Source organism: Cucurbita pepo, chromosome 17 (genome assembly GCF_057944985.1).
Source record: "Cucurbita pepo subsp. pepo isolate OVF chromosome 17, ASM5794498v1, whole genome shotgun sequence".
NCBI lineage: Eukaryota > Viridiplantae > Streptophyta > Magnoliopsida > Cucurbitales > Cucurbitaceae > Cucurbita > Cucurbita pepo.
The window spans coordinates 14,093,381-14,121,211 of record NC_141814.1 but is presented as its reverse complement, the minus strand read 5'-3'; the positions used below and the strand labels follow the sequence as shown (position 1 = coordinate 14,121,211).

Sequence of the window (27,831 nt, the reverse complement as noted above, 5' to 3'; positions counted from 1 at the left end):
TATTAGTATTAATTTACGAATAAAGAAAAAAAGAAAATCTGCGGCGGCCGTCTTCTTCCACTTTTCCAAAGCAAGATCCCGCATCCAAAAACTGTGTTGCCTCCGTTTCTCTTGCGATTCTTTACTCCCAAATTACGTCAACTCCAAGAACTCCCAATTCTTCTTAGCGTCTCTTAGTATCTATTTGTGCTTCTCTCATCTCTTGCACCAAGCTGCTGCTGCTACTACTGTAGATGGATGTGAAACGGACTGAGAGCCCGATTTATGCTCGCCAATGGAGCAGCGAATCAGGCAGCACCGGTGGCCCCGCATCACCGGCAATGTCGCCGGCGCGCGCCCATCACGTGCGATCCTCCTCCGTCTCTGGAACTTCCAGCATTAAGCGCACTCAGAACTTCGCTGCAAAAGCCGCGGCCCAGCGGCTAGCGCAGGTTATGGCTTCTCAGACCGCCGATGACGATGAGGATGATCAGGATGACCTAGGATTTCGTTATGGTGCTCCTCCTCCTATTTCATTTTCCAGGAATGTTAATAATGGGAGCAGACTTGCTGTTCCTACTGGAAAAACCACCAGATCTCCCTCCCCTGGAGTAAGTCAAATTGCATCATGCTCGATTCTGATTGAGTTATAGAGCTGAAGCTGTCTACTTTTGTTTTTCTACATTTTTTTTTTTTGGCTTCCTTGCACCGTTTCTGACTGAATTTTGCTAGAATTAGGTATGTCAACGTAAATGGTGATTAAGATCTGTTCTGAGTTACTTTGTACTTGCCTTTTTGGATTTTCATTTCACGAAATTGAGATTCACGGATCATTCCGTTTAAGAATGAATGCATGTTTGCGTTAAATTATCAGGTCATCCTAATAAATGCTCGTTCGGTGTTTCCCATTTGTTCTAGAAATGCAATAGCTTTTTTTTCTTTTCTTTAATCATTTTTTTTTTTTTTTTAAGAATAAGACCACAGCTGATCACAGACGATTAATCGAATTTCCTCTTTTCGTTTTCTAATTAGTTAGCCCGGAACTTTTTAGAGGAAACTCCTTCAGTTCGTTCCACTTCCGCAGGAAGATCATCGATATCTCATATTTCACTGCCAGTGGCTCCACCCAAAACAACACTGAGGACGGCAACTTCTATGCCACCTCTAGATCCGCCTACTAATAAGCAAAGAGAAAAAAGGTAAATCTTTTTGGACTATAACATACATTAGAAATTCAAATTTGTGGTTTGGACCGTATGCATACAATGCAAGTTACTGATCTGGTTTTAACACCGTGTTCTATCTTTTGCAGATCTGACATATGTTCTCTTTTCGGTTTTATATTGTTTGTTTCTGTAAAAATAATTGGTCTTGTAAGATTTGACTAGTTTGCTTGTCCTGTTCAAGTCAAGGATTTGTCAATTTGGGTTATGATTAAGAGAAGACCACTGTACTGTTAGAAACTTTAAAAATCTGGCTTACCCTTTCATATTGATGGCTGCCACATCTATGGATGTGTATGTAACATACATTTTCCGATATTTTGTCCATTCCTGGTATCAGCTGACGAGAATGGGATAACCCTGTATATAATAATTATTGTAGTATAGAATATAAGATCATGCATCTGATCAAAAAATTGGTGAATTGTTAATGGTATACTGCAGATTCTCATCAGATACGTTGCATTTTAATACTAAAGATTCAGGAGATCGGCAAGAAGCTTCTGCCCTTCGTGATGAAGTAAGTCCATCGCATTATTGTTTCATATGTCTGAATCATATAATTGCTGTGTGACTGTAAAGCAGTATGTCCGTTACATTGCCCTTTTTCCAGTCTCCAAGTACTTAAAAGTTGTAAATTCTCTGTTCTGTAGCTTGATATTCTACAAGAGGAGAACGAGAACATTCTTGGGAAGGTGCTTTGATTTTTCAATTCTTTCTCTTTCACTGGGTTTGAGCATTTTTTCAAATACCTTTTGTGCTTAAATATGTATTTGGGTATTGTTTACAGCTCAGACTTGAGGAAACGAGATGTAAAGATGCACAGACAAGAGTTAGGGAACTTGAGAAGCAGGTAATGGATAGATCATTTCAATATGATTTCAACTAGTCGTGTGTGTAATTTACTTTGCTATGGAAAATCTTTTCTCAGCAGCAATTTGAATATCTAATGCGATTTTGGATCTGTTTAACAGCATCAAGTATAGCAATTCTTAAAGAAAGAAAGCAAATGAGAAAGTTAGTGTAGTCAACAGTTAAGAAAGAAAAGGAAATGAGAAATTGTTAATATACTGTCATGAGGTGACAATATAAAAGGAGTATAAGGATTTGAATACAAATAAAAAGCTTAGAGGACGGTATGCGTAAGAAAATGAGTAAAGCATTGAGGTGTTAAAAGGTGCCAAGATCTGCTGGAGACTTCCACCCAGTTGGTTATCGGAAGTGATAATTTGGTTCATCTCAACTTCATTCAAGAACTGCGTTGCCCCTGGAAATAAACAAGTGCTAAGTTTTAGACAAGGGAATGAACCGAAACGAAAGAACTAAATGGATGAAAGAGTAAAAAAGAACTATGGACTTCTTTGAGGTTCAACAAAGTGTGAGCTTGTGTGAAGTTGCTTTACCTGATAGGTTAGATGTCACAGTCAGCTTGTGAGCATTAGAGCCTTAGCAAAGGTCTTAATGGAAGAAGTTGTCCATGCTGAATTACTTACTTTTGTCTTTACCGTTTGCTTTAATGATCCGATTTTTGTCTGAAAGTTTAATTCCACTTTTGTTCTACGGTGACAAATACATGGGACTGATGTGTTTCTAAGTTATCAGGTTGCTGCTCTGGGGGAAGGTGTTTCTTTAGAAGCTAAACTTTTGAGCAGGTCAATGCAAGTTTAACTTAATTTCCTTGGATTATTTTCTCTCTTGATGTCTGTATGATATAACATCCCGTGCTATTAATAATGCAGGAAGGAAGCAGCATTACGTCAGAGAGAGGTATTTACTGCATCGGATGTGTATGACTTATGATCAAGTACCTAGGGAAGCTTAGTTCTAACCATAGAAATATATATACTTTTTTGAACAAGAAACCAAACTTGTCTTTGACAAAAATGAAAAGAGACTACTATCGAAGTATTTATTGCAGTAAGATTGCTAGGACACTGACGTTTTTTTAAAAGCTGCCTTGTTAGATTTACTGATCAAATGGTTTATGATTGCTAGGAAATTGTTTGAAAAATGATGGAAGGTATTGTAAATATTTGACTATTGGTTCCTATGCATGAAACAGCAAAGAAAAAGCATTATTTCTGATGGTACTTTCATTTTTACAGGCTGCACTTAAAGAAGCAAAACAATCAAAGGATGGGGGGGATAATGAAATTGAATCCCTTAAATCTGAAGTTCAGGTTATATTCCTTGCATCTTATGGCGTCCATAATATTAAACATAATTATTTTTTACAGATTTCAAATAATGCTACCCATAACCATTGCCTTTCGGTCTCTTATTTCTAACTTGAATTAGAAATCCAAAGAAGAGACTGCGAATGTTGTTCAACAACTCCATGGAGTTGAACATGATGTCAAGGCTCTCCGATCTATGACGCAAAGAATGATTTTGACTCAGAAAGAGATGGTTCGTACTTGCTTTACTTGAAGTAGACTTTCATGTCAGTTTGCATTAGAGAATGATTTACATTTCTTATTTCAGGAAGAAGTAGTTCTTAAAAGGTGTTGGCTTGCTCGCTACTGGGGCCTAGCAGCAAAATATGGTAAATCTGAGGACACGCCTCTTTCAACTACTTTGAATTCTACATAGTTTTTTCTTTTTCATATGCTAGTTGAACCTAACTGAAATGCCATGTTGCTCATTTTTTGGCATTATATCATCCCGTTGTTGGTAATATAAATATCCTGAAATTTTTTAATCAGTTGGAAAATTTTCCTTAAACCGCTATCTTGTTTTGAACTATTGTAGAACATCAGCCTCCCTGTATGTGCGAACCTTTTTACTTGTTTTTTCTTTTTGATCTCTATTTGGTGACCGATAGTTCCTTACATCTCATTAATCTTTCTTTTTACCATATCTATTTTCTTGCTTTTCAGGCATTTGTTTAGATATTGCTGTGACAAAGTACGAACACTGGTCATCATTAGCTCCGCTCCCATTTGAGATTGTCATTTCTGCAGGGCAAAAGGCTAAGGAGGAATTTTCTCAAAAAGGCAAGTTCCTTTTTGGTGATTGCGAGTTATTTATTGATCTTCCTGCCATTGCCCACCCACAACTATTGGCTCACTTTTTTTTTGGTGGGTGCGTCATCTAAATCAATATCATGTCATCCCATCCCATAGTGCCATTTACAGCACCAGGAGACCTGGACACTGAGAAAAGGAGCACACTTGTTCCTGATATAAGTGATCTAACTGGAGAAGGAAATATTGAAAGTATGCTATCTGTTGAAATGGGATTGAAAGAACTTGCTTCATTGAAGGTTTCTTTCTAATACACTACTCTCTTTCTCCTTTTTTTTTTGGGTGGGGGTACCTCGGGAACTTCAATCATCAAAGTATAAGTTTCTGTTTTCTTTTATTCGCTAAATTATGTTCTTCGATATCGTTTTCATTTTGTCATTGCTATTACTGTTTAAATTAAGTTTAAGCTTGCCTTGTAAAGCAAAGGTGGAGGAGGCGATTGTGCTTGCTTTGGCCCAACAGAGGCGTCCAAATTCTGCGCGACAATCTCTGTCAGGTGTGAATTTTTAGTATGGCATTGATTTTAATATTTTATCATACTCTAATAGCTTCTCTAATGGGTAAAATCGACGAGTCTTTTACAATGCTTTAACTAGATTTTTCATTTAGAGGTGTTTGGGGTGATGAGTTGAGTTATGAAGTTTGGAGTTATTTAATTTGTGGGTCTGTTTATGGAGTTAAACAATATGTGTTTGAGGTGTGTTTGTTTAGTCTGGACTAAGGAAGTCGGCATTTAGGGTGCAGAATTGTTTAGTCTGGATTTAAACTTTTGGGGTGCTAAGTTATTAACATAGAGTTTTGAAGTCTGTGTATGCTTGCTGTTAGTTTTTTTTCTACATTTTTTAAGACATTTGTTCTAATGACCTAAAATGTGTGTGCATATATATATATAGTTAAAAAAATTAATTGCATAACAATGTCTGATGTGAGGAAAATCTTTTGGTCATCTTCAACTTCCCTGAATATCTATTCCCTATGCCTTCCAAAAATTTAACATTTTATGGTTAAACTTAGAACCATGTTGTAACTCCATCTTTTATGGATGACTTGTTTATCTATGATTTCAAAGCCTAACGATTATATTTGATTTATTTTCTTGTAATTTTAAAATACCACAAATTTTAACAACATAATGTGAATATTTCATCATTGTAGTATTCACTAATGAAACACACCTTTAGCATCTTTATAGTTAAGCTTTGCTTTTATTGTAATTCCTTTTTTTTTTTTTTTTTTTTTTTTGTATGTGGGATGTTGAGTGATTTCAAATTCTAACGAATTTTAAATGAACTTTGTTATTTATCAATGAAATTGAATGATATTTTTCCTATAATTTTTTCTTTCTCAAAATAGTCATGTTTTGCAAGATTTCTTAGAATTTTGAAGTAAGTTACTTAACATCATGTCTATGAAAATATCCATAAAATGTCAATGCCTATGGATAATTCTGAGAAAATTATGAAACAAAAAATTAGGAAAATATATATTTGAATTAATAAATACATATTTTACGCTTTTTAAATGTGTTAAAATACTTATTATTAACATGAGAGAGGGAGATGGAGGGAGAAAAAAAGAAGAGGTTCCTTGATAAATGTGTAGTCTTAAATAGTGAACACTGAAGTTGTTGAACAGTGGACTGTTTGGAGTAAATAAATCAGGGGTAAAAAACTTAGTAGGCCAAACATGGAGTTGTTTATTTCCTTTATTTTATATTTAGGTATAATTGTTTATTTGTATGAATTAAAAGCTTGCCCCTTCACGAAAAAGCCTTTAGCCTCATCCCTGCTTGGGACCTCATGCCATCTTTAGGTTGACTTTGCTAAGTTTTCTGCGCTGAGTTGTCTAATTTGTCTTGCTTGAGTATAAGCTTGCTCCTTGTCACCCCTCCATTTTGAATTTCCCCCCCATAAATACTGCTGTTTCTCGAGTGCAGGGACTGCTTAATTTTGCATGTGGATCGTTTGAGTGTCTTCAATTTCTATTTCGCACATATCTCATGTCATTTATCAGTTTTTTTTTTGGTATCCATAATGCTATTGCAAATGCCATTCAGTCAATTGCAGCCGCAATTTTTTCCCCTTATTTCATGAGCATTCCAGCCATAAATAATTTTAGCTTTCTGAATGTCTATTGATAGATAATCTGATAAGAAACGTAGCTAATCTTATTATCTTAGTGAAACACTTTTTTGATTTTTGATTCTGTACGGTAACATAGAAGAATTATGTTATATCTGATTCCACCATGGTTGCATGAATTACCAACTTTAAAATACTAATTCTCGCATTTGGTAATATTTTTTGCTGAATACTTTCAACTCATTTTAATGTTGCAGATATAAAATCGCCAGTTGATCCCAAGTTTATGGAGGCTTTTGGTATGTCATTTTTGTTGCCGTTCCGTTAGTTCTCAAATTTAAAAGGGTTAAAACTTGCTAGACTCGCTCATTAGAAGATCGCTCCCGTAAATTTGATAATAGGCTATCAGGTCTCTAAATACACACACACACACACACACAAAAAAAAAAAAAAAAAAAAACGTAAAAACATAAAAACATAAGATACTAATATATTACAAAATACTAAAATATTGTAATACTAAACAGATATTAAACGGTAACTAGAGCCTTTGGAGAGGGCTATTTCTCCCAAGTCCCACAATGGACACAACACTAAAATAATCCACACCCTCTAAAGTCCTAACACTTATTTATAATCAAGACATCCCTATCTATTACCACTATACTCCTTATTGATATATTACAAATCCCAACAATTTCATACTGGTACTCTCACATTATTCTATTCTTCAAAGCAACCTTGTCCTCATAGTGTGTTTTAGAAGATACAATCCAAATAAAAAGAAAAAATGGCAACGATTAAAATATACTCTTTTTTTAATTTTTATTTTTAATTTTTATTTTGAATACAAAAACGAAGAAAACATTCTTCAGGAAACGAAAATAAGCATTCATTAAAACAAAACCCAGCTGGTTGAAATTCACATTCTGCATTTTGCTATAAATATTGAGTTTTGCAATACTTGTTCACACAAATTTAGGATTTGTATAATGTTTTTGATTAAAAATTGAGGCGGATGCTTTATACCACTTCGAGGCTTGCACCTCGCTTCAAGAGGAAAAGACTCAAGTATGCCTTAAGCCTTTTAAAACATTGATGACACAAATTTATTAGGTATCTGAACACAGAAAAACAAAAGATACTAATATATTGCATTATCGAAGACAAACTACAATATAACTATAGCCCTTCGAGAGGGCTCACTCCCAAGTCCCACAAGGGATACACCACTAAAATGATACACATCCTCTAAGGTCCCTAGCAGTTCTATTTATAACCTAGACATCTCTAACTATTTACCACCATTGATATACTACTAATATCCACGCATCTTATTCTAGTATTTTAATGACTGCGTTTCATTTCCATGAGATGCTTATAGACTTGAATACTTTTAATTTTAAGCTTGGTTGTTTAATTTTGATTTATGAAACAATAGTTGAGCTTAAGCTTTCTATATACTCTTCTAATGCCCCAAATTTTAGGAAAATAATTTTTCTTTTAATGGTTAGGAGATTAAATTGAAATCAGAATTGAAGTTGTTGGAGATCTAATTTGAGTAAATTAGATTTATGAAGATAATCAGTTTTTGGTTTATTTCAGAATTGAGCCCAGAGGAATCTGAAGATGTTCTTTTCAAAGAGGTACTAACTTAGTCTCTTTTGTATAACCTATTTTTCCGTTGCATGACATATAAGTGGTATTTTTGAATGGTTAGAGTCGCTAGACTATGTTGGTTGGTGGTAATATTTTCTCTCTGAAAAATAAATGCCGAGAACTATTTAACGTAAGTTAGTACATTGCTATCCCTGTTAGAATATTCTTTCGTAGCAAACCAACGCCCATCATACATTCACGTGGCTGTCACTTGAGAGCAACTCTCTGTGACCATTGTCTGGTCAGAGCACCTTTGTTCACAAGTACCGAGTTCTCTTTCGCAAGCTACTTGATTAACGAGTGGAACTGCTATTCTGTTTACGCTGAGCTACCTAACAACAGAATAAAAAGTGGCAAATAATTTCCATATTTTGATCTTCAATTTCTGTTTGACATGCTTATGTCATAAACGTTCTGATTATACATGTGATACATTCTTGGCATCCAGGCATGGCTTACATATTTTTGGAGAAGAGCCAAAGCTCATGGTATCGAAGAGGATATTGCAAAAGAACGACTTCAATTCTGGATCAGTCGCAGTGCTCACTCTCCTTCATCTCATGATGCAGTTGAAGGTAAGTTTTGATGAGCTCAATGACTTAACTTTGGAATAGATTTATATCATGTTAACTGGAGAATTTTGTAACGTACTGCTGCATAATATCCTATACTTCCTCTCCTTTCATTTTCTTACCTTCCTCTTTTTCTTTTACTGTGTGTGTGTGAACGCCAATTTTCAGTTGAGCAAGGCCTCATAGAGCTTAGGAAGTTGGGGATTGAGCGTAGAATGTGGGAAGCATCACGTAAAGAGAATGCTTGAAGAGCTCGACCCAATGACAGCCTTGGATAATGCATCATTCTGATTCCGAGGACTCGTTTTTCCAATTATGAAATGTTGTGGTCCTTTTCTCCAACACATGGGAATAGCAGTTGTCTTTTTGGATGGGGGCTGGGGAGGGGTCTCCTTTTTCATGCTCTATCTATGTTGATGTACCTTCTTTCTCCTAATATAATATATATATCACATGCACTGAAACCACTGATATGGAATTTACTTTCTGCATTTTAGGGGAAAAAGTCACTTCCTGGTTCAAGTATACAGTACTCATAACTAACCTAGGAAGGAGATGAGGTTAAAAAAGAAACTGATAGCTTTAGCTGGGAAGGAAAGTTGGTATTCTGGATATTGAGTTTATAAACATTTATGAATTTACCATTGACTAAGTCTCAATCATTCCAAAGAAAGTAAGATTTGAATTATGTTGTTGATTAAATATCTTAAGGTAAGGACATTGTTTGTATTTTAAGAAGAGTAGCCTTCATACTTTAGGATCATAATTATCCATGTGTAAATATGATCTTAAATAAAAGTCTTAAAATACATTAAAACAAAATCATAATTCTAGATCATCATCCATCTAAAATTTGTAATAAACCTTTATTCCAAAATTTGAATCTCTAGTTTTCACGATTTGAATCTCTAACGACTATATCCTTACCTGTCTCCGATGATACTTCCTTAGCAAACTCATGGAAGTCTTTGCATGCTCTGAGGTTCTTGAAAACCAGGATGGGAGATTTACTTGTGCCAAGATGAGCCCTTAAGCAATGGCAACTCTCTCACTATGAACCAGAAGTTGTTTTCGATCTGAAAAATCACATAGCCAAATCCTCCTGTTTGAAATGCAGTTTGAAGATGGTGTCGATCACCTACAATGTACCTGTGCGTTGAGCCTTTAATGGTATTCCAACTGCAGCTGAGCTCCTTCTTCAAGTTCTTCTTAACCATTTTCTTTCTCACGTGAGCTGCTTCTTCCCATTTCCCAAATGCAGTACACAAATTAAACATGGTTACATGACTGATTGAGTGTCCCCTGGATTCAACTGAAGGAGGGTTTTCAGCTGCAGTCTTCCCGACGGTTCTTGTGTGATCCAGCAACCACCCAACAAGCATTTCCAGCTCATTTCATCGTCATTGATTGGCATACTCTTTATCAACGCAAGGCCGTCATCTAGGACGCCACCACAAGAGTATACATCAATCATACAATCATAGCGAAGAATTCTAGATTCTGTGTACGGTTCCAAGCCTGAATGGCTGCAAGAATAAAGGTAACAGCATTTGGCCGAACACTGAACGCCTGCATTTTAATAAAAAGCCTCATAGATTCAGATGCATACCCATGATTTCCATAACCAAATATTACAGCAGTCCAAGCAGCAGTATCAAGGTTTGTCTAATGATTTGCAGGTTTGGAAGGCATAATCTAATCTGCCACATTTGGAGTACATTGTCTCACCATTGCACTCTCTCCAAATAGGTAAGGAAATCAGTCCCCTTTTATTGCATCGCCAGGAACTTGAGTAGTTCCAAAATCGAAACATGTAAGAGCAGAACAAGCTTGAAAAATGCAGGAATAGGTGTAAGAATTCAATGCCACACCTTTATTCCTGATAGTTTTAAATGTCTTTAAAGCATCACTGAAGTTACCAATCTGGCAACACTCCATGTAGAATCATTGGGCTCTTGTATTTTCTCAGAAGTTTTAAAAGCAGCTTCAAAACTTGCACATTTCACATAGAAATCCACCAGAGGAATTCCTAAAGAAACTGCACTGTCCAACCCAACTTTAGTTCGGTAACCATGAATTTTCATCTCCAAATTCAAATCTTCTAAAGCAGCACATACCTTGAGGACAATCAAAAACACAAACGCGTCAAGTTCGACACCATCTCTGACCATTTTCCCAAAGAGTGATAGAACATCCTGCAGTTCGTTACTTCGTTGAAGAGTATCCTACCATCAATCCAGTCCAACCCACCTTGTTTTTCTTTTCAGTCATCATATCAAACACGAGCTCAGCTGCCTAACCAACCACATTTGACTGTACATGTTCATGACTGCAGTCTCAATCGAGGCATTTGAGCTCAGTCCATGTTTAAACACCTGAGAATGCATTTGATTGCCAAGGTCTAACATAGAAGGATCATCAAAGAAACTTAAGAGGCTTGTAAAAATGGATTGGTTGGATACAAATCCTTATGCCTGAATTGACGAGAAAGCCCAATCTGCGTATATGCAGATATCATTATAAACCATTGTTAGAGGGATTTATTGTATGATTAATGAGAAGATTGAATTATGAAGAGCAAGAATGCTCCATATTTATACAGAGATAACAAAAGATATTCAGAAAATCTACCTAAAAATCTGCAGAAAATCTGGTAACAAGCGAGTAAACAAATCAAAATAAAATCTAATCAAATCAAAACTAAATCAAATAAAAAACTAGATCTAACTCCTAACGGAGATTTAATTAGATACTAACTGACAGCATTCTAAACAAATACGTGATCTTTAACACTCCTCCTTGTTTAGATGCTGTGAACTCCAAGCTTTTTTCTGAACACCCATCTTGCTCCAATTATTTTTCCTGTTTAGAGGTCGATCAACCAACTCTCAGATTTTGTTTTTCTCGATCACTGAAAGCTCCTCCTTGGACAGGTGCATCATCAACCAAAGCATCTTGTCGTTCATCTTTAGACTCTTCTAACATGCCAATAAAGATGCCAACTTCTGACTTTTTGTCAAGCTTATCACGCTTGACCTGTGGAATGTAAATGAAGCAAAGACACCCAAATACTCTAACGAACTTTAAAGAAGGTTTGTAACCATACCAAACTTCAAATGGTGTCAGGTTCTTTACAACTTTTGTTGAAATTCGATTTTGCAAGCACATAATAGTGCTTGCTGCTTTTCCCCAAAAACGTTTTGGAAGATCCTTCTCATGAAGCATGCATCTCGTCATCTCCATTATGAATCTATTCCTCCTGACACTGACGCCATTCTGTTGAGGAGTGTATGGTGTTGTCAATTGATGTTCAATTCCAGCCTCTTCACAAAACCTATTAAAAGTTTCTGAAGTGTACTCTTTGCCATTATCTGATCTTACAGTCTGAATCAAGCATGCACCTTCATTCTCAACTCTGGCTTTGAATTTCCAAAATACACCCGCAACTTCTGACTTTTGCTTCAGCAAGAATATCCAACACATTCTTGTTAGATCATTAATAAAAGCAATGTAATAAAGATTACCATTTAGTGATGGTGTTCGCTGAGGACCACAAAGATCAGTATGAACCAGTTGCAGCTTTTTCGAGCCTCTCCATGTCTGTTTAGGAAAGGGTTGCCTATGTTGCTTCCCAAAGTTACAAGCACGGTAAGGAGACATGTCATCATCAATGTCAATGAGTTCTTCTACCAGCTTCTTTGACTGTATCTGAAGCAAACCTCGATGATGAAAGTGCCCAAGTCTTTTGTGCCAAGTCCCAGTGGCACCAGCTCTGGATATAAAGGCCGTCGGATTTAAAGCAAAGCTTTTTCCTTTCATTTTGACATTGAACAAGTCTTTGCCACTAGCATCTTTGATCAAGCACCGCTTATTCTCAAACAACACTTTATAACCTTTATTAAGTAACTGACCAACGCTCAAGAGATTTTGATCAATTTTAGGCACAAATAAAACATCTGGAATAAATTTTGTACCTTCATAGCTTGTTATAGCTACTGTGCCTTTTCCCTTGACTTCCAAGTGTTCACCATTGTCGATCCTCACTCTCTTATCTTCGGTGTCTCTTAATTCCTCAAAAGACTCCTTGTCATAAGTCATGTGATTTGTGCACCCACTGTCAATCAACCAGGTCTCGCTTGATTCTTTGCTTGAGGAAGAAGTGACCATAAACAATTGATCTTCTTCTTCTTCTTGATCAACGACCTGTGCATCTACTTCTTTCACCAGATCTTTGGCTTTGCAGATCACAGCTTCATGTCCAAGTTGATTGCATTTAGAGCAGAAGGCGTCAGGTCTTCTCCAACACTTGTATGGTGGATGACCTTTCTTCTCACAATGGCGGCAAGGTGGATAGGATTTTTTGAAACCTCCTCCTTTTGTCTTTTGATAATTGGCAGATGAATCTCCATACGTCAATTGATTTTTGAAATTTTTGTTGTTTTTATACCTGCGGCTATCTTGATGCTTAACAAGTAAGGCACCTTCAATCACCCCTTCTTGTCTCATAGACCTTCTTTGCTCTTGCGCTTGTAAAGCATTCAAGAGCTCTATAAGAGAAATCTTTGACAAGTGTTTGGTGTTCTCCAGAGTAGTAATGGTGGCTTCAAACTTCTCTGGAAGAGTGACTAGCAGCTTTTCAACGATCCTGGAATCATTTAATACAGAACCAAGCAATCTCACCTTGTTGGCAATGCTGAGAAGTCTGTCAGAATACTCTTTTACCGACTCTGACTCCATCTTCTGCAACTCGAAATTCCTGATCAAATTCAGGACTTTCATTCCACGAATCCTCTCATCTCCTTCATATTCAGCCTTGAGATAATCCCAGATTTCTTTTGCTGTTTTGAGGGACCTCGTAATCCTCTTCTATTGCTTCCCAAAGATCCAAGGCCTCCAAATAAGTCTCCATACGAACTGCCCACATTTGATAATTGTCTCCATCGAAGACTGGTGGTGCAACAGCTCAAAAACTTTATTCTCCCATTTTGATCTCACATATCCTTAAGAAGATAGCTCTGATACCAATTGTTAGTGAAAGAGGGATTTATTGAATGATTAATGAGAAGATTGAATTATGAAGAGCAAGAATGCTCTATATTTATATGGAGATAACAAAAAGATATTCAGAAAATCTACCTAAAAATCTGCAGAAAATCTGGTAACAAGCGAGTAAACAAATCAAAATAAAATCTAATCAAATCAAAACTAAATCAAATAAAAAACTAGATCTAACAAATACTTGATCTTTAACAACCATGACACCAAGTCTCTTTCGAGCATTTCATCGAACAGTCTTCGGGCATTTGACAAGCTACCACAATAACAATCATTTTTAAAAGCACAACTCTGAAGGAAACCAGGTGGGTTGCGCACCGTCCTTTGCAGTAGATGGTGAACGAATTTACCATCTGGTAAAACCCTCAGATTCCCATACACTTGGAGAAGGCATTTGAACGTTTTGGCAGCAACAGAAACTCCCGCCCTATCCAGGTCTTCGAGAAATTCTCGAACTTCTTTGAGCTTCCGAAGAAATTAAATGCACATTTTCAAATTGGCTATCTTGAATATTTTCTCTGGAGAAAGGATGCGTTTCAAAGATATCCATGAAGGAATTTGAGTAAATTTTGCTGATTTCAAGGCCGGAATCCTATTATCACGAGCTGCCGCCGACGAAAGCTTGGTGGGTAGGAAACATTGCGAAGGAAGTATAGAATACAATCAATAATGGCCTCGAACTTGTTCCGAAATCTCACCAAGTAAGAACCAAATTTGTCCACATATTGGTGGAGAAAACCACAAGGCAGTGTGATCAAATTTGTCTTTCCCTGTTATCAAGGTTACTCATGCACAGGCCACCTGCACCTTTCTGAACTACAAATTTGTTTCGGGGTTTTTGTGCTTACGAAAATCGGGAGAAAGTGAAAGACTGGAAATTTCATCTTATTCTCCTTCTTTTATGGATTTTGGGCCTTGAATTGTAAGGAGTGGACCGGCCCTAAATGATAGCATGGACCTTGCCATAATGCCTGGGTTGCTTTGCCAAAGTTTCAGAAGTTCGTTCTTTTCAGCCTCGGCCATGGCTTATTCCTGGGTTGATTTTCGGGGTCTTTTTCGCTTCAGTTTCTGTGCATTTGGCTGTTGTTCTGTTTGAGCAGGAATAGGATGGAAAGGTTCTTCTCGGTGCGGCAAATCCGAACTCAATGCGACTCTTCCCACTCAATCATGCTTGTTTCAGGGCCTCCTTCCTGGTACTGCCCCATATCCCTCTCTCGCTTCTTCTTCATTTCGTTGAATTCAATCTAGTTTCCCTCAAAATTTTGCAGCGGAAAGACTTCCTTGCTTTTTCAGTTTGCTTTTAATTTGGGTTTGGAGGGAAATGTTACCTTCATCTGCAACCGCCGCAAATTAGAGAATAAACCTCCATATCTCTCGCAGGCATCTCTCTCCTTGTTTCTGTCTGTGTGTGTTGTGGTCATATTGAATAGAATGTTGCATATTTGCTGAAACTTAGAACCCTTTGGGCCTAACATCCAGGGAGTTGATCCAGCATCCGAAACCTTTCAGCGCATACAAATGAAGTCGGTGGTCATTCCACTCTTTATCCTAATTAAATGACGATCGTCCCTTCACTTGCTTTACTTGAACGTGTGAATTCTCTAATTCTGACTTCAGGTATTTGGAGGACGACGAGGGAATTAACAAGTACTTCTCTGCATTTCACCTGCATCGTACACTTCCCGTGGCAGTTGTTATTGACGATTTTGGAGATTTTTTCGAGGAAAGGTCTCCATATTTTCCCATATTTTCTATCCTTCTAACTTCTATCCACTGGTACTCTGTGCATTACTATGTATTTTTGTAGGTTTTTATTCCCTTTTTCATTTCACCTTCTATTTGTAAGGCGATGTCAGGAAAAATATGCCAATCCTCGCGGAAGAGACCTAGCAATGGTTAGAACACTAGCACTTTGTCATAATGCCATGAGCCTAGCTAAGTGGGTTTGCATCTCTCAGAACTTCCAATGAATAAATTACTCTCCTAGATGACACCCTCTTCTTTGCTGCTTCTAACTTCAAAGATTTTTCGGTCAGTGTAGGCCTTGCCAGCTTGTGTTGTCTGATACACACCACGGAGAGTCCCCAAGGTTGATATTCATTTATAAGAGATGGGTTCCAACCATTTTCACCATTAGAGGTTAGTTTAAGCTGACTGACTGCTCAACCCAAATTCAAAGCAGTTGACCCCATTTTTTGTTATTTGTGTATTGCATGGTAATTTCAGAAAATACAAATGATAAGTGGTGCAAAGTGATTGTGTTGTCTTCTTGATGGTGGTTAACTGATATGCCCTTTTGGCCACCTGTATTGAACTATTTCTGGTTTATGTTGAAGGTGATGGATCTGGATGGTTCATCCTGAGAAGTATTAACAATTGTGGAAATGACTGTTGTTTGAGGACTAAAAGTGCAAAATACTCGATTGCTCTTCAGTTCCTGAGTTTGGAGGAAGTTTCTGAAGACATTACAGAATAATGGATTTCCTTGCAGCTTGAGTACTTCATCATTTGTAAGTCTGTAGGTTGACCTTGATATATTAGTATTTGTTTATGAAGAACAATCTTCTGATATTAGTATCATTATTATATAAACTTGGTGTCTGTTCAACTTTTATGATGGGTGATTAATAGTTGCCTCTATAATCTTACTAATCAATCAAGTTTTTCCATCATCTCAATTTTGAAACAGCATGAAATTCTTTCAGTTTTCTCACTAAACGAGCAAGCAGTTTTGAGTATTGTTTATGGTAGATTATTGCCTTTCAGCTCCCTGTATTTATCTGAGAACAGATGGTCTTATGTTCTTTCAGAATATCTAACTCTGTTTTCTACTAATCATTTACAAGCACAACGGAAAGTCAGCAGAAAAGAAAAGAAAAGAAAAGAAAACAACTGAAAGTTGACCCTGGGCTCAACCCTTGTTTACAAATCCTGGTTCCCGTTAAGATTTTATAGTAAACCCCTTTTTGATACTCTGGATCACAGAATTCACCACCCCAGATCATCACAAGCCTCCGCTGGAAACACTCTGCAACAATCGTTAAATCTCAAGAATAATGTATCATATTGCCTATAGATGTTTAAAGTAGTGTTGCTTCACAAGAAATGAGTTGGTGCAAATGGGTTGTTTTGTTGAGATCTTACGTCTTGGGACGGTCATACTGTCGATACTCTCTATCGACAGGTTCCGAAACACTGCCCCCCCTTCTTGGCCTCTGGTTTTAGCTTTACTTCCGGATACATTTCAACATCACAAGTTTCCCCTCCAACAGTGTCACAAGCCTCAGCAGGAAAAGCTCTGTAGAAACAGACACAGAAGAGCAGCAAACGAAAAGGGGTATTGAATCAGACATATTGTAGTCAACTGTTGAAGGGTCTTGTCCAACCGCACTTGCCTTTATTTGTAGGGTGGGACGTTGACGTTGAGTTTGAGAAGTGGGGTGCCTTCGTAGGGACCTCATAGGCATTGAGAAGGCCTTTGATTTGGTGGTTGGTGGAAAGAGAGAGCATGATGATGGAGATGGTAAGGAAAGTGGTGAAGAATGGCTCAATCTGCTGCGAAGTTGATGCTTGGATGCTTCTTTAGAGTAGGATTCAGACTTAAAAAAGGCTAAACAGATAAAAGATGGCAGATATCTCGCGACTGGATAAGGTTTTGGACCAATTATTTAGAGGAAAAAAGAACAAACTAGTGGTTGTGAAGGCTTGAATGTATGTATTATTCTTAGACTACTAGTATTGTCCCTTTATCTATCATTTTCTTTTTCATTTTTCTCATATCAAGAACATTCTTGAAGCGAATCCGTAGATATGTTTTTATTCGGTGGTTAATCTTTTTTGCTGAAGAGCTTAAATATCTGAGAATTTTGCGACTATTGGAGCATGAGTAGATCATTTGCCATAATCGGACTGAGCCAACTGCTTCAAAAGCTCTGTAATTGGGTCAGCATCACAAGTAACTCATCGCTGCGGGGCCTGTCCTCGGGCAATTCTGATGCGCACACACCCGCAATTCTCAATGCCAACACCATCTCTTCTTTTTCTTCCACCCCTTCACCTCTCATACTTTTATCTACAGCTTCTCGCGGCTCCACTGATTCCTCGAGCCACCGTCCTACACTCCCCCCACTGCCACTCCCATCCTCTCGGTTCGACAATGGCCGCTCCCTCGGATCTCTACCAGTTAACAAAACGCTCAGTATCACCCCAAAGCTGAAAATGTCGCTCTTGTCAGTATACCAATTCAAGATGAATGCCACCAAGCCATGGATTAAGCATGCAATTGTAATCAAGTTTCTTACCTAGAAAAGCAAAGGAGTATAATCATTAATGCAGAGAGAGAAAACGACATTGTAAAAAGTTCAGCTAACTTCAGTATCTTATCAACATCGTAAGCTTTAAATGAACTTCGACGGGTAATGCCTATTTGGGCAATCAATGTCTGTATACATCCAGGGGCATTTCTTTCATTTTCAAAGACCGCAACCACAGAGGATTTTAGAGTACTGAAACCTTGGGGTTTGGGAGGATTTACCCGGAGCTGTTAAGACACTCAGGAGCGGTGTACAAAGAAGCAGGTCTATCAAAATCAGGGAAGAGATTTGTTAACCCACAATCAGCCAATTTTGGTTCAAACTCTGCGTCCAACAGCACATTTGCAGGGTTCAAATTGCAGTGAAGAATTCGAGGGTTACATTCAAAATGAAGAAACTGAAGCCCTCTGGCAAATCCCAACAGCAATTCGCAGCCGAACTTCCCATCTAAGTTCCAATTGATTCTCTCGCACTTTCCTCATTGCGTCCTCAAGAGACCCAAACAGCAGCTGCCCATTTCGTCGACGTAAGCCCTTAAGCTCATCATATTCCGATGCTTCAAACCCCCGAGCACCGCCATCTGCTGCTGCATTCGCCGCCGTTCCTCCGCGCTACCGCATTGAATGGGTTAGAGCTTCTTCACCGCCACTGTATGCCCATTGGCCAGAACAGCCCTGTAGCATTTCCCATTTGAGTTCGAACTCAAACCCAGCCAATGGGTTTCGCTCCGCAGCGCTGCCTGGAGAACATCGGCATCGATTTTTGGGGAAAAAATTAGGGGTCCTTCAAAGAAGTGGGGTTCGGTTTAGGTAACCCACAAGGCTGCGGATGAACCAAATAGAGAGAAAAACGCCAGCGAGTCCGGTGACGACCCCTTAGGCGACGCTGAGAAGAATCCTATGAAACCCATTCTTGAAATGGGAAGTTTTAGAGAATGGCACGAAATGCTCGCAAGAGCCAACAAGGGCATCGGAGCATAAACTTGGGTTCACCTTACAGAATCACCGCCATTAAATAGTACAGAATTATGATGAGTGTTAAACAGCAGAGTACAGAATCCGAAGGACAAATTCAAATTTTGATTCCACATGTCGTTTGTGTCCCTACTAAAACTACTACTCTACTACCAATATACAATACTTTCTGTAGTTTAATTAAAAAAAAAAAATGATATTACGTGTCGGAATTATATTATATTGGATTTATTACGGAGTCAATATCACGTAATTTTATCCTTGCAACGTGGGGATGACAGCAGCGTAGACGTAAGGTTTAGATTGGTTAATTCATTTTATTTTTTATTTTTTATTTTTTATACTTTAGCTTATCAAATATTATTTATTATTACCACAATGTCAGTTGGGTTTGTTGTCTTATTCTGCGTTGCGTCCACCTTTCCTCTAAAGATTGCTTCTTCATTTAAACATCTTATTTCCTAATCTTTTATCTCTCAATATCAATAATACGTATTTGAATCCTTTACTAAAAAGCATTCCAAAAACGAGTAACAACAAATGGAATGAGGCAAATGCGTGTTAATGAAAATAAAATAATAATAAAGATTTACAAATATAGCAGAAAATGAAATGGGGTCAAATATGAACCTCTTATCTGTGTATGGGGAAATCCATCTAAATTCTACTCTCCACTAATTTGGTCGTCGTCATAAAAAGTCACAAAAACGTTGTTGCTTATGTACACCTTTGCACTGCCTGCTTCTTATTCTACAGCTTGTCCGCGATCCTGCCTAGAGCATCTGCGAGCTTGTTCAGAACCGTCACTAACCCATCTGCGTGGTATCTTCGCTGCTCCCGGTCCAGCTGGAAGTTCATGTTTTGAGCTTCAAGTTGAGCCGTCAGCAGTTTCCCATTCTTTTCCAGGATGCCAATCAACTCATCCTGCATCATCATACTTTCCTCCTCCCCCTCTTTTGCAATGCGCTTCCGCTTCCGTCCCTCTTGCAAACTCGATCCTATCTCCGGATTTGCTGCTGCTTCTCTCTCATTTGACGTGCCTGTTGCACACCAGATTGGGTTCACAATGAGTTATTATTGTCTCCACTCTTCCCAACAATTTGGGGATTCAGAACACCAACAAAAAAAAACAACACCTCTAACAAGATTTTAATCCAAGTTTTTGAGCCTTCACAGAACGGACACTCAAACTTTGACCACACTTACAGATTACAGCTAAAACATGATTCGCAGAGCCAGCTGAATTTTGAAACTGCGACGCTCGTAGTGGAAAGGAGGGGGAGGGGGAGGGGTAAAAACAATAGGATTCACGAACGTACAGACACAAAAGCTTAGTGGGTACCAAAAAAGGGATTCTGACTGAAAATTTGAAGCGCACAAGATAAAACATATCAAATCAACAATATAAGAAGATAGTGCTTTATTGACTTCATTATTCATCCGGAATTGAGAAGACAAAAAAGAACTAATCTTTGCAGCTAATGAACATAGGCGTGCAACAGCACCAGAGATTTTCATTCATCCTCTAAATGAAAGGTTGAACCATCAAACGACCACAATGATTATGAACAAATACTTGTGTCTGAAGGAAGGGTTTACAACAGAGTCCCAGAATGAATATGTATTCGAATTGTACTTTGAGCTTACCTTGATCAGGACAACCTTGACTAGCAGGTTGGTACAGCTTCTCTGTAAATCAAGGGGAAAGAAATTGATGTTGTGCGCCGAAAGCGGAACAAATGTACTCACAACACCAAAGTTATTCAAGACATACAATATGACACTCAAAACTTGATGATTTCAACAGCAGAAAGAATGGCATTATATAGCCTTCTGTTAAACCTAAAGATAAACTAACAAGCCAAAAAAAGACCTTGAGAATAGGTCTTGGTCCTAGAGAATAGGGCTTATGACAGTGTTCAACAATCTCCACCTTGTCATAAGATCTCCAAGTTATAGCTAATTTGGTTGCTACCATGTCAACACACTACTCCCTTCCGACGTTGATGAAATCTAAACAATGCCAGAACTTTTCACGAGTGATAACCTTTGTCAACATATCAGCAGGGTTATCAGCTGTTCCAATTTTTAATAACCGAATATCCCCTTTGCTAATAATTTCTCGAATAAAGTGAAAACGGACATCAATGTGTTTTGTACGAGCATGATGGACTTGATTTTTTGACAAGCAAATAGCGCTCTGGCTATCACAAAATACATCTATATGTTCCTGCAAAATACCCAAGTCATTGATCAAACCATGCATCCAAATAGCTTCTTTAAAAGCTTCTGTTACTGCCATATACTCTGCTTCAGTGGTAGACAATGCAACAGTAGACTGCAATGTTGAACGCCAACAAACAGGTCCACCAGCCATAGTAAATAAATAACCCGTAGTAGATCGTCGCTTATCCAAATCACCAGCATAATCAGAATCCACATAACCAGCTACACGATTGTCAAGCTTAAACATTTCTTGTTTTTGAAACTTAATACCAACATCAATAGTGCCAAGAATGTACCTAAGAATCCATTTTACAGCCTGCCAATGCTCTTTACCAGGATTATGCATATAACGACTCACCATGCTTACTGCGTGTGAAAGATCAGGTCGAGTACACACCATAGCATACATCAACGCACCAACAGCATTTGTATAAGGAATGTTCTCCATATACCTTTTGTCATCATCAGAACTTGGACACATGGAAGCACTAAGCTTGAAATGAGGAGCAAGTGGAGTACTAACGGGTTTGGTTGAATTATTCAAACTAAATCTTGACAATACCTTGCGTAGATATTGAGACTGAGTCAACCAGACTGTACCTTTTTTCCGATCTCGCTCTATCTCCATTCCAAGTATTTTCTTTGCATTGCCTAAGTCTTTCATTTCAAATGTTTTAGAAAGCTCATCTTTGAGCTTATCAATCTCCATCTGTCTCTTTGAAGCAATTAACATATCATCAACATATAAGAGCAAATAGATAAACGATCCATCATCGAGACACCGATAATACACACAATGGTCAAATTGACTATGAGTATACATATGCTCTACCATGAAATGATCAAACCTTTTATACCATTGGCGAGGGGATTGCTTCAGCCCATACAAAGATTTCTTCAATCTGCATACTAAATGTTGTTGTCCAACTACTTGGAAACCAACTGGTTGCGCCATATATATTTCTTCTTCCAAATCTCCATGCAAAAAAGCAGTTTTTACATCAAGTTGTGCAAGCTCAAGATTAAATTGAGCAACCAAAGCCAACAAAATTCGAATGGAAGAATGTTTTACCACAGGTGAGAAAATTTCATTGTAATCAATACCTTCCTTTTGTGCGTAACCTTTAGCCACAAGTCGAGCCTTATAACGTATACCAGAAGAGTCTTCCTTTTTTGCAAAAACCCATTTACAACCAATTTCCTTCTTACCTTTTGGAAGTGGTACCAAATCCCAAGTTTGATTTATCTCCAATGATGCTATCTCCTGATTCACAGCCTCTTGCCAGTGTAAGCTATCCGGGCTCTGAATAGCATCTTTGTAGCTGTTAGGAACTCCATCAATCAAAGAGAAAGCATATGCTATCGTATCATCAAACCTTGCAGGTTTTCGAATTACCCTTCGTGGTCTATTCTTGGCGATTGACTCAGGTTCCTCCACTCTTTCATTCACAAGGCTTTGCTCCTCAAGACTTTGCTCTTTTTGTTCTAAGACATCAAAGTTATTATTTACCTGATCAATAGGTTCTTCGGTAGGAGCAACCACATCAGGAGAGAACACCACCTTCTCCACCTGCTTCAATGCCTCGTCATTATTTTCAATTTTCTGCAAAAACATTCCAGACTCATCGAATGTCACATCTCGACTATTAACAATTTTACTTGTTTCTGGACACCATAACCTATAGCCCTTCACACCTTTGCTAAAGCCCATAAACTTGGCTTTTTTTGCTCTAGGATCCAGTTTTGAGTTTGTCACATGATAATAAGCAGGACACCCAAACACATGCAATTTATCATAATCACTAACAGGACTACCTGACCATACCTCAAGCGGAGTTCTCCCACCGTTTCCAGAAACAGGTAAACGATTCACCAAGTGAACTGCATAACTGAGAGCCTCAGCCCAAAATGCCTTACTCAATCCTGCTTGAGACAATATGCATCGAACCTTCTCTATTAATGTCTGGTTCATTCTCTCAGCAACTCCATTTTGTTGTGGCTTACCAGGAACAGTGAAGTGTCGAACGATCCCTTCATCTCGGCATACTTTAAGGAATGGATCATAAGTATATTCTCCCCCGTTGTCTGATCTCAGCTTTTTGATTTTCTTATCCGTCTGATTCTCTACCATTTTCTTCCACTCTAGGAAGATTTGGAGAACCTCGTTTTTGTGCCTCATGGGATACATCCAAACTCTCTTCGAGTAGTCATCAATAAAGGTGACAAACCACCTCTTTCCTCCCAATGAGACATTCTTTGTGGGACCCCATACATCGGTGTGAACATAATCCAAAATACCCTTTGTTTGGTGTATAGCTGTACCAAACTTCACATTTTTTTGTTTACCAAATATACAATGTTCACAGAAATCAATTTTTCCAGTTGTGGCACCCTTAAGGACTCCTTGGTTCACCAATGTCTGAAGCGCCTTCTCACCAGCATGCCCGAGTCGCATGTGCCATAATTTCGATATGTCTTGTTCTTTCGAACTTGCCATAGCAGCATGCCCAATTATTGTGGTTCCGTTGAGGTAGTATATGCTACCTCTTCTAGTTCCTGTAATTGCCACCAAAGCTCCACGAGCTACTTTCAAATTCCCTCCTTCCAAAATGATGCGATAACCACTCGCATCCAAAACGCCAAGTGAAATCAAGTTTTTCTTCAAGTCAGGAACATACCTCACATCTTTGAGTTTTCGTATAACCCCATCAAACATCTTGATTTGTACTGAGCCGATTCCCATTATCTTGCAAGTACTATCATTGCCCATATAGACAACTCCACCATTGAACTTTTTGAAGTCCAAAAACATCTCTTTGTTGGGACACATATGATAGGAGCACCCAGAATCAAGAATCCATTCCATGGTTTGGCTGGCTGATAAGGAGATTGTCAAGGCATCATCTGTATCAGTGTCGTCATCTTTAACCACATTGGACTTCGACCCCTTCTCTTTTAAGATCGAACAATCTTTTTTCCAATGGCCTTTCTGTCGACAATATGCACACTCATTTTTATCAAGTTTTCTCCAATTATCAGATCTACCTCTCGACTTTAATCGAGACTCTCCACATTCGTTCCTTTTCCAGGTAGAAGTTCTTCCATGAGCAGTGAGAACATTTGAGCTAGAGTTTTGATACGTCTCCTTTTCCTTCTTTCGCATCTCATTGTTTATTAAGGCATTTGAAACATCTTCAAAATCAATATTAGTGATTCCATGTAGTAGGGTTGTTACTAAAAACTCGTAGGATTCCGGCAAAGAGTTTAATAACAACAACGCCTTGTCCTCGTCATCAATCTTAACATCAAGATTGAGCAAATCAGTGATGATTTTGTTAAAATCATCCAAATGCTCAGCCATTGAGATACCTTCCTTGTAGTCAAAACGGAAGAGTTTCTTCTTCAAATAGAGTTTATTTTCCACACTCTTCTTCATATATTTCGCTTCAAGCTTGTCCCATAATTCTTTCGCCATGGTAACCTTCATAAATGGATATTTCTGATCCTTGCCAAGACAGGATCGAATAATTCCACAGGCTTGCCGATTTAATTTTGTCCATTCTGCTTCTGTCATGTCTTCAGGCATCTCCTCTTGGAGAGAAACATCGAGGTCTTGCATGACCAGCAAATCGCTAACTTCGCCTCGCCAAACACCAAAATTATTGGTTCCATCAAATTTTTCTACTTCGAGATTGGAACTCCACACTCTCGATCCACGTCGTGATGGTTCGGCCATTTGCAATAATTAATCTGGATGTAACTCAAAAACACAATTCTTGAAAACTGATTTTCAAGAGAATAAACACGATTGTGAGCACGTCTAATGGTCGATGAGGCCCAAACTTTCACAATACCCCCAAATACCACAACAATGCTCTGATACCACTTGTTGTGCGCCGAAAGCGGAACAAATGTACTCACAACACCAAAGTTATTCAAGACATACAATATGACACTCAAAACTTGATGATTTCAACAGCAGAAAGAATGGCATTATATAGCCTTCTGTTAAACCTAAAGATAAACTAACAAGCCAAAAAAAGACCTTGAGAATAGGTCTTGGTCCTAGAGAATAGGGCTTATGACAGTGTTCAACAATTGAAACTAGAAATAAATGGAGCTTCAAATCTTCTTCGAAGCCGACAGAACATATAAAATGGTTTTTTAAGAAGGGTGGAAGGAGAAAAGAATAATTGCCACATAAAGCTGCAAGAATCTCGAAACAACCAGGAAGATTTATCATTTAATTTTCTGAAACCGGATGTTTTGGAGACCACGCAGGTTGTAGAATGAGAATTAAACAAATAGAGAGAGATTTGAATTTGACCCTTCTTCTCCAATTACCTGATAAAGGTGCCGGAGCAGGAATTTCCCCGTCGGGCGTCGGGACCGGAGCCTCCTTCCCCGGGACCTCCTTGATGGGGCTCTGGCTGGTTTCGTCCTGCTCGAAATCGGAAAACAAGCCGTCGTCCGCTGCCGCAGTTTTAAAACTATCGAAGACGTGCTCCGGCTCGGCGTCGTCGGAATTTAGGGCTGACGTGAGAGGGGGGACCGGAGCAGGAGCAGGAGCAGGAGCGAGGGCGAGAGCCAGAGCCGGCGACGGCGAAGGAGCCGAGCCGGATTCCAAGATATCATAAACCTCTCTGTCGAAAAACCCTGGCAATTTCCTCTCGCGCCTCAAATCGTTCCTCATGAGCCAAAAGGATTCAGAGTCATCCCTAATTTGGGACTCCCACTCCTTGATCTTCTTGAAGTCGCCAGCCAAATTGCTCCATCTCTTGCGGCACTGAACCGGACCCCGATTAACCCCATGCCTCTTACAGTAGGAGGAGACAGAGGCCCACTTGGGCTCGAGCTGGGCGGAACCAAAGGCGAGAGTAGCAGCCCGGCCTCCGCGAACCCTGGTCTCAGCAACCTTCTTTCCCTGTATGAGGACGAGAATCTCCTGACGGGTCCAACGGGGGAGCCTGGGGGTTTTGCTGCCGTTGTCTCCGCCGTCAGATGAGATGGGGCGGGCGTCAAGGCCATTCGTGACGGCGTCGGGAACGGCGTCAACGGGAGTTGGGCCAAGGCTAAGCTGCTGCAAAGCCATATAAATATAAAGAGGGAAAAAAAAGAAAAAGAAAAAGAAAAATGATAAGAATATTGTTAAGAAGAAGAGCACGTGACTTAATGGAGATTGGAGAATGGTTTTGGGACGACGTAAACGGGGATGTTTAGGGAGTGTCCGTTACGGCGTTTGGGATTCAGTTTGTCAGATCATCTCTCTCCGTAATATAGAGAGAGAAGTAGAAAAGGGGAGCAGAAAGAGAAAGAGAAAGAGAAGCAGAAGAAGAAGGGAGGGCTTTTTCGGGGAGGGGAGGGGGGGGGATTTGCCTTTAATGGCGTCGTGATTGGGTTCTTATTTCAAAATTGGTTTGGTTTTACTTTAAAAATTAAAAATATAGAAAAGAAAAGAAATTCAATTAAATGAAATGGGTAATGCTTGTAGATTGCAGCAATTGACCCTTGAATAAATGCTTATTAAGGTTTTCCTAATTAGAATTAATTAAAATCGAATAAATCTGTCTTAATTATGGATAGTTGCAAATAATAAGCTTTTTGTATATTAGTTTTCCAAGGGCGGCAGGGGGGAGGAGAGCTCATTTTGTTTCTCTCCCCATTTGGCCCAATTGGGTGTAAATTATTGGGAATATTACGCTAATTAAAAGCGTATTAAAACAAAAACAAAAGGAAAAAGAAAAAGGAAATGGAGGGGTGGGGGGGGGGGGGGGGCATTAAATGGTCATAAATATTTAACCCTAAAAAAGGTGGATGAGCAGAAGAAGCAAAGCACGAGGATGGAGGGTAGGGCTACAAGTTAGGGAATCCTAATCCCTAATCCCTAATCCCTAATCCCTAATCCCACTAACTTTTTTGGCTAATCAACCTCCCTTCCTTCCTTACACATTAAATCACTTGTCCTAATCTTCTGTTAGTGCCTAATGCTTGGTTATGCTAATATGGCCCCCCCACCCTCCAATAAACTCTCTTTTATTTTCTTTTCAAATTCAATTTCAAAATAATAATGGATGAGGCAGCCCACCACTCTCCCTCCCCTACCATCCAACCCCTTTTTTTTTCTTCCACAAAAAGTCCAACTAATTAAAACCTAAATCAAACTCACCCTTGCATCATACATATATTTATATTTCTTAACCCTATGTTTATATTGTAGTTTAAATTGAATACCCAAAAATGAAGGGGTAGTTGGACATATTTAGATAACATAGTTTTATTACACACACATTATGGTAATTAGTGGAGGGGTTAGTAAGGTGTCTCATTCTGTGACTCATTATTATTATTCTTTTTTTTTTTTTTTTTTTTTTTTATCACTCTAAATTTCCTATATTCTTACCCATTTCTTTTTACTCATTCTTCAATTATATCTCAGAATCTTAAATCTGTTCAATAAAAATACTATAATTCAAAATTCTTAAACATTAAAAAATAAATAAATAAAAGTATAATATCTTTGTTGCATATATTTTAGAATATTATTGGATCCTCAAATCTTGATAAATAAGATTTGTATCATTAATTGTTTTTGTATTGTATTTCTAAATTGAATGCCAAATACGATAGGCTATGGGTTGAAACATAAATCCACTCATAATGGCATGCAAAATTTATTTGAAAAGAAAAAGTGTTTTCAGGGCACAAACAAGCATGGATTTGGAT

The 27,831-nt window shown here is 38.4% G+C and overlaps 3 protein-coding genes and 2 pseudogenes across 15 annotated transcripts; 2 read left to right on the top strand and 3 right to left on the bottom strand.

The window, feature by feature from the left end:
• Nucleotides 1–19: 19 nt before the first annotated feature.
• LOC111778847 (coiled-coil domain-containing protein SCD2) lies at nt 20–9,004 on the top strand. 6 transcript variants are annotated; one of them, XM_023658831.2, is made up of 17 exons: nt 22–590; nt 1,012–1,178; nt 1,647–1,722; nt 1,856–1,897; nt 1,993–2,055; nt 2,805–2,854; nt 2,942–2,969; nt 3,308–3,382; nt 3,501–3,611; nt 3,687–3,747; nt 4,082–4,198; nt 4,340–4,467; nt 4,655–4,724; nt 6,567–6,608; nt 7,915–7,955; nt 8,417–8,543; nt 8,709–9,004. In XM_023658831.2, exons 1-17 carry the CDS (start codon nt 234–236, stop codon nt 8,786–8,788), a joined length of 1,635 nt encoding a protein of 544 aa, XP_023514599.2. In that variant the 5' UTR covers nt 22–233; the 3' UTR covers nt 8,789–9,004. The 6 variants fall into 6 exon arrangements, 3 of the variants coding, with proteins under 3 accessions (XP_086975134.1, XP_023514599.2, XP_023514598.2); XM_023658830.2 differs by having other exon boundaries at nt 23–590; nt 4,328–4,467; XR_015413275.1 differs by lacking the exon at nt 8,709–9,004 and having other exon boundaries at nt 20–590; nt 4,650–4,724; nt 8,417–8,522.
• Nucleotides 9,005–14,258, bottom strand: LOC111778826 (pentatricopeptide repeat-containing protein At5g13270, chloroplastic-like; annotated as a pseudogene).
• A 254-nt stretch (nt 14,259–14,512) lies between these two features.
• Nucleotides 14,513–17,426, top strand: LOC111779141 (tRNA dimethylallyltransferase). Of its 6 annotated transcripts, none has more exons than XM_087119014.1 (8): nt 14,513–14,788; nt 14,864–14,975; nt 15,075–15,118; nt 15,213–15,323; nt 15,442–15,538; nt 15,632–15,734; nt 15,932–16,105; nt 16,581–17,426. In XM_087119014.1, the coding sequence occupies exons 1-7, from the start codon at nt 14,703–14,705 to the stop codon at nt 16,069–16,071; spliced, it is 693 nt and encodes a 230-aa protein (XP_086975140.1). In that variant the 5' UTR covers nt 14,513–14,702; the 3' UTR covers nt 16,072–16,105; nt 16,581–17,426. The 6 variants fall into 6 exon arrangements, with proteins under 6 accessions (XP_086975140.1, XP_086975138.1, XP_086975139.1 ...); XM_087119012.1 differs by having other exon boundaries at nt 16,442–17,426; XM_087119013.1 differs by having other exon boundaries at nt 16,406–17,426.
• On the bottom strand, nt 16,489–19,401 carry LOC111778827 (inactive leucine-rich repeat receptor-like protein kinase CORYNE pseudogene; annotated as a pseudogene). Its single transcript, XR_015413467.1, has 3 exons — nt 19,375–19,401; nt 18,130–18,900; nt 16,489–17,896 (listed from the first exon to the last, which is right to left on the bottom strand). The product of XR_015413467.1 is annotated as an inactive leucine-rich repeat receptor-like protein kinase CORYNE pseudogene (transcript).
• Nucleotides 19,402–19,413: 12 nt separating this feature from the next.
• LOC111778976 (trihelix transcription factor ASR3-like) lies at nt 19,414–26,461 on the bottom strand. Of its 2 annotated transcripts, XM_087119009.1 has the most exons (3): nt 25,453–26,461; nt 20,530–20,571; nt 19,414–19,922 (listed from the first exon to the last, which is right to left on the bottom strand). In XM_087119009.1, exons 1-3 carry the CDS (start codon nt 26,198–26,200, stop codon nt 19,633–19,635), a joined length of 1,080 nt encoding a protein of 359 aa, XP_086975135.1. In that variant the 5' UTR covers nt 26,201–26,461; the 3' UTR covers nt 19,414–19,632. The 2 variants fall into 2 exon arrangements, with proteins under 2 accessions (XP_086975135.1, XP_086975136.1); XM_087119010.1 differs by lacking the exon at nt 20,530–20,571 and having other exon boundaries at nt 25,453–26,459.
• Nucleotides 26,462–27,831: the final 1,370 nt, after the last annotated feature.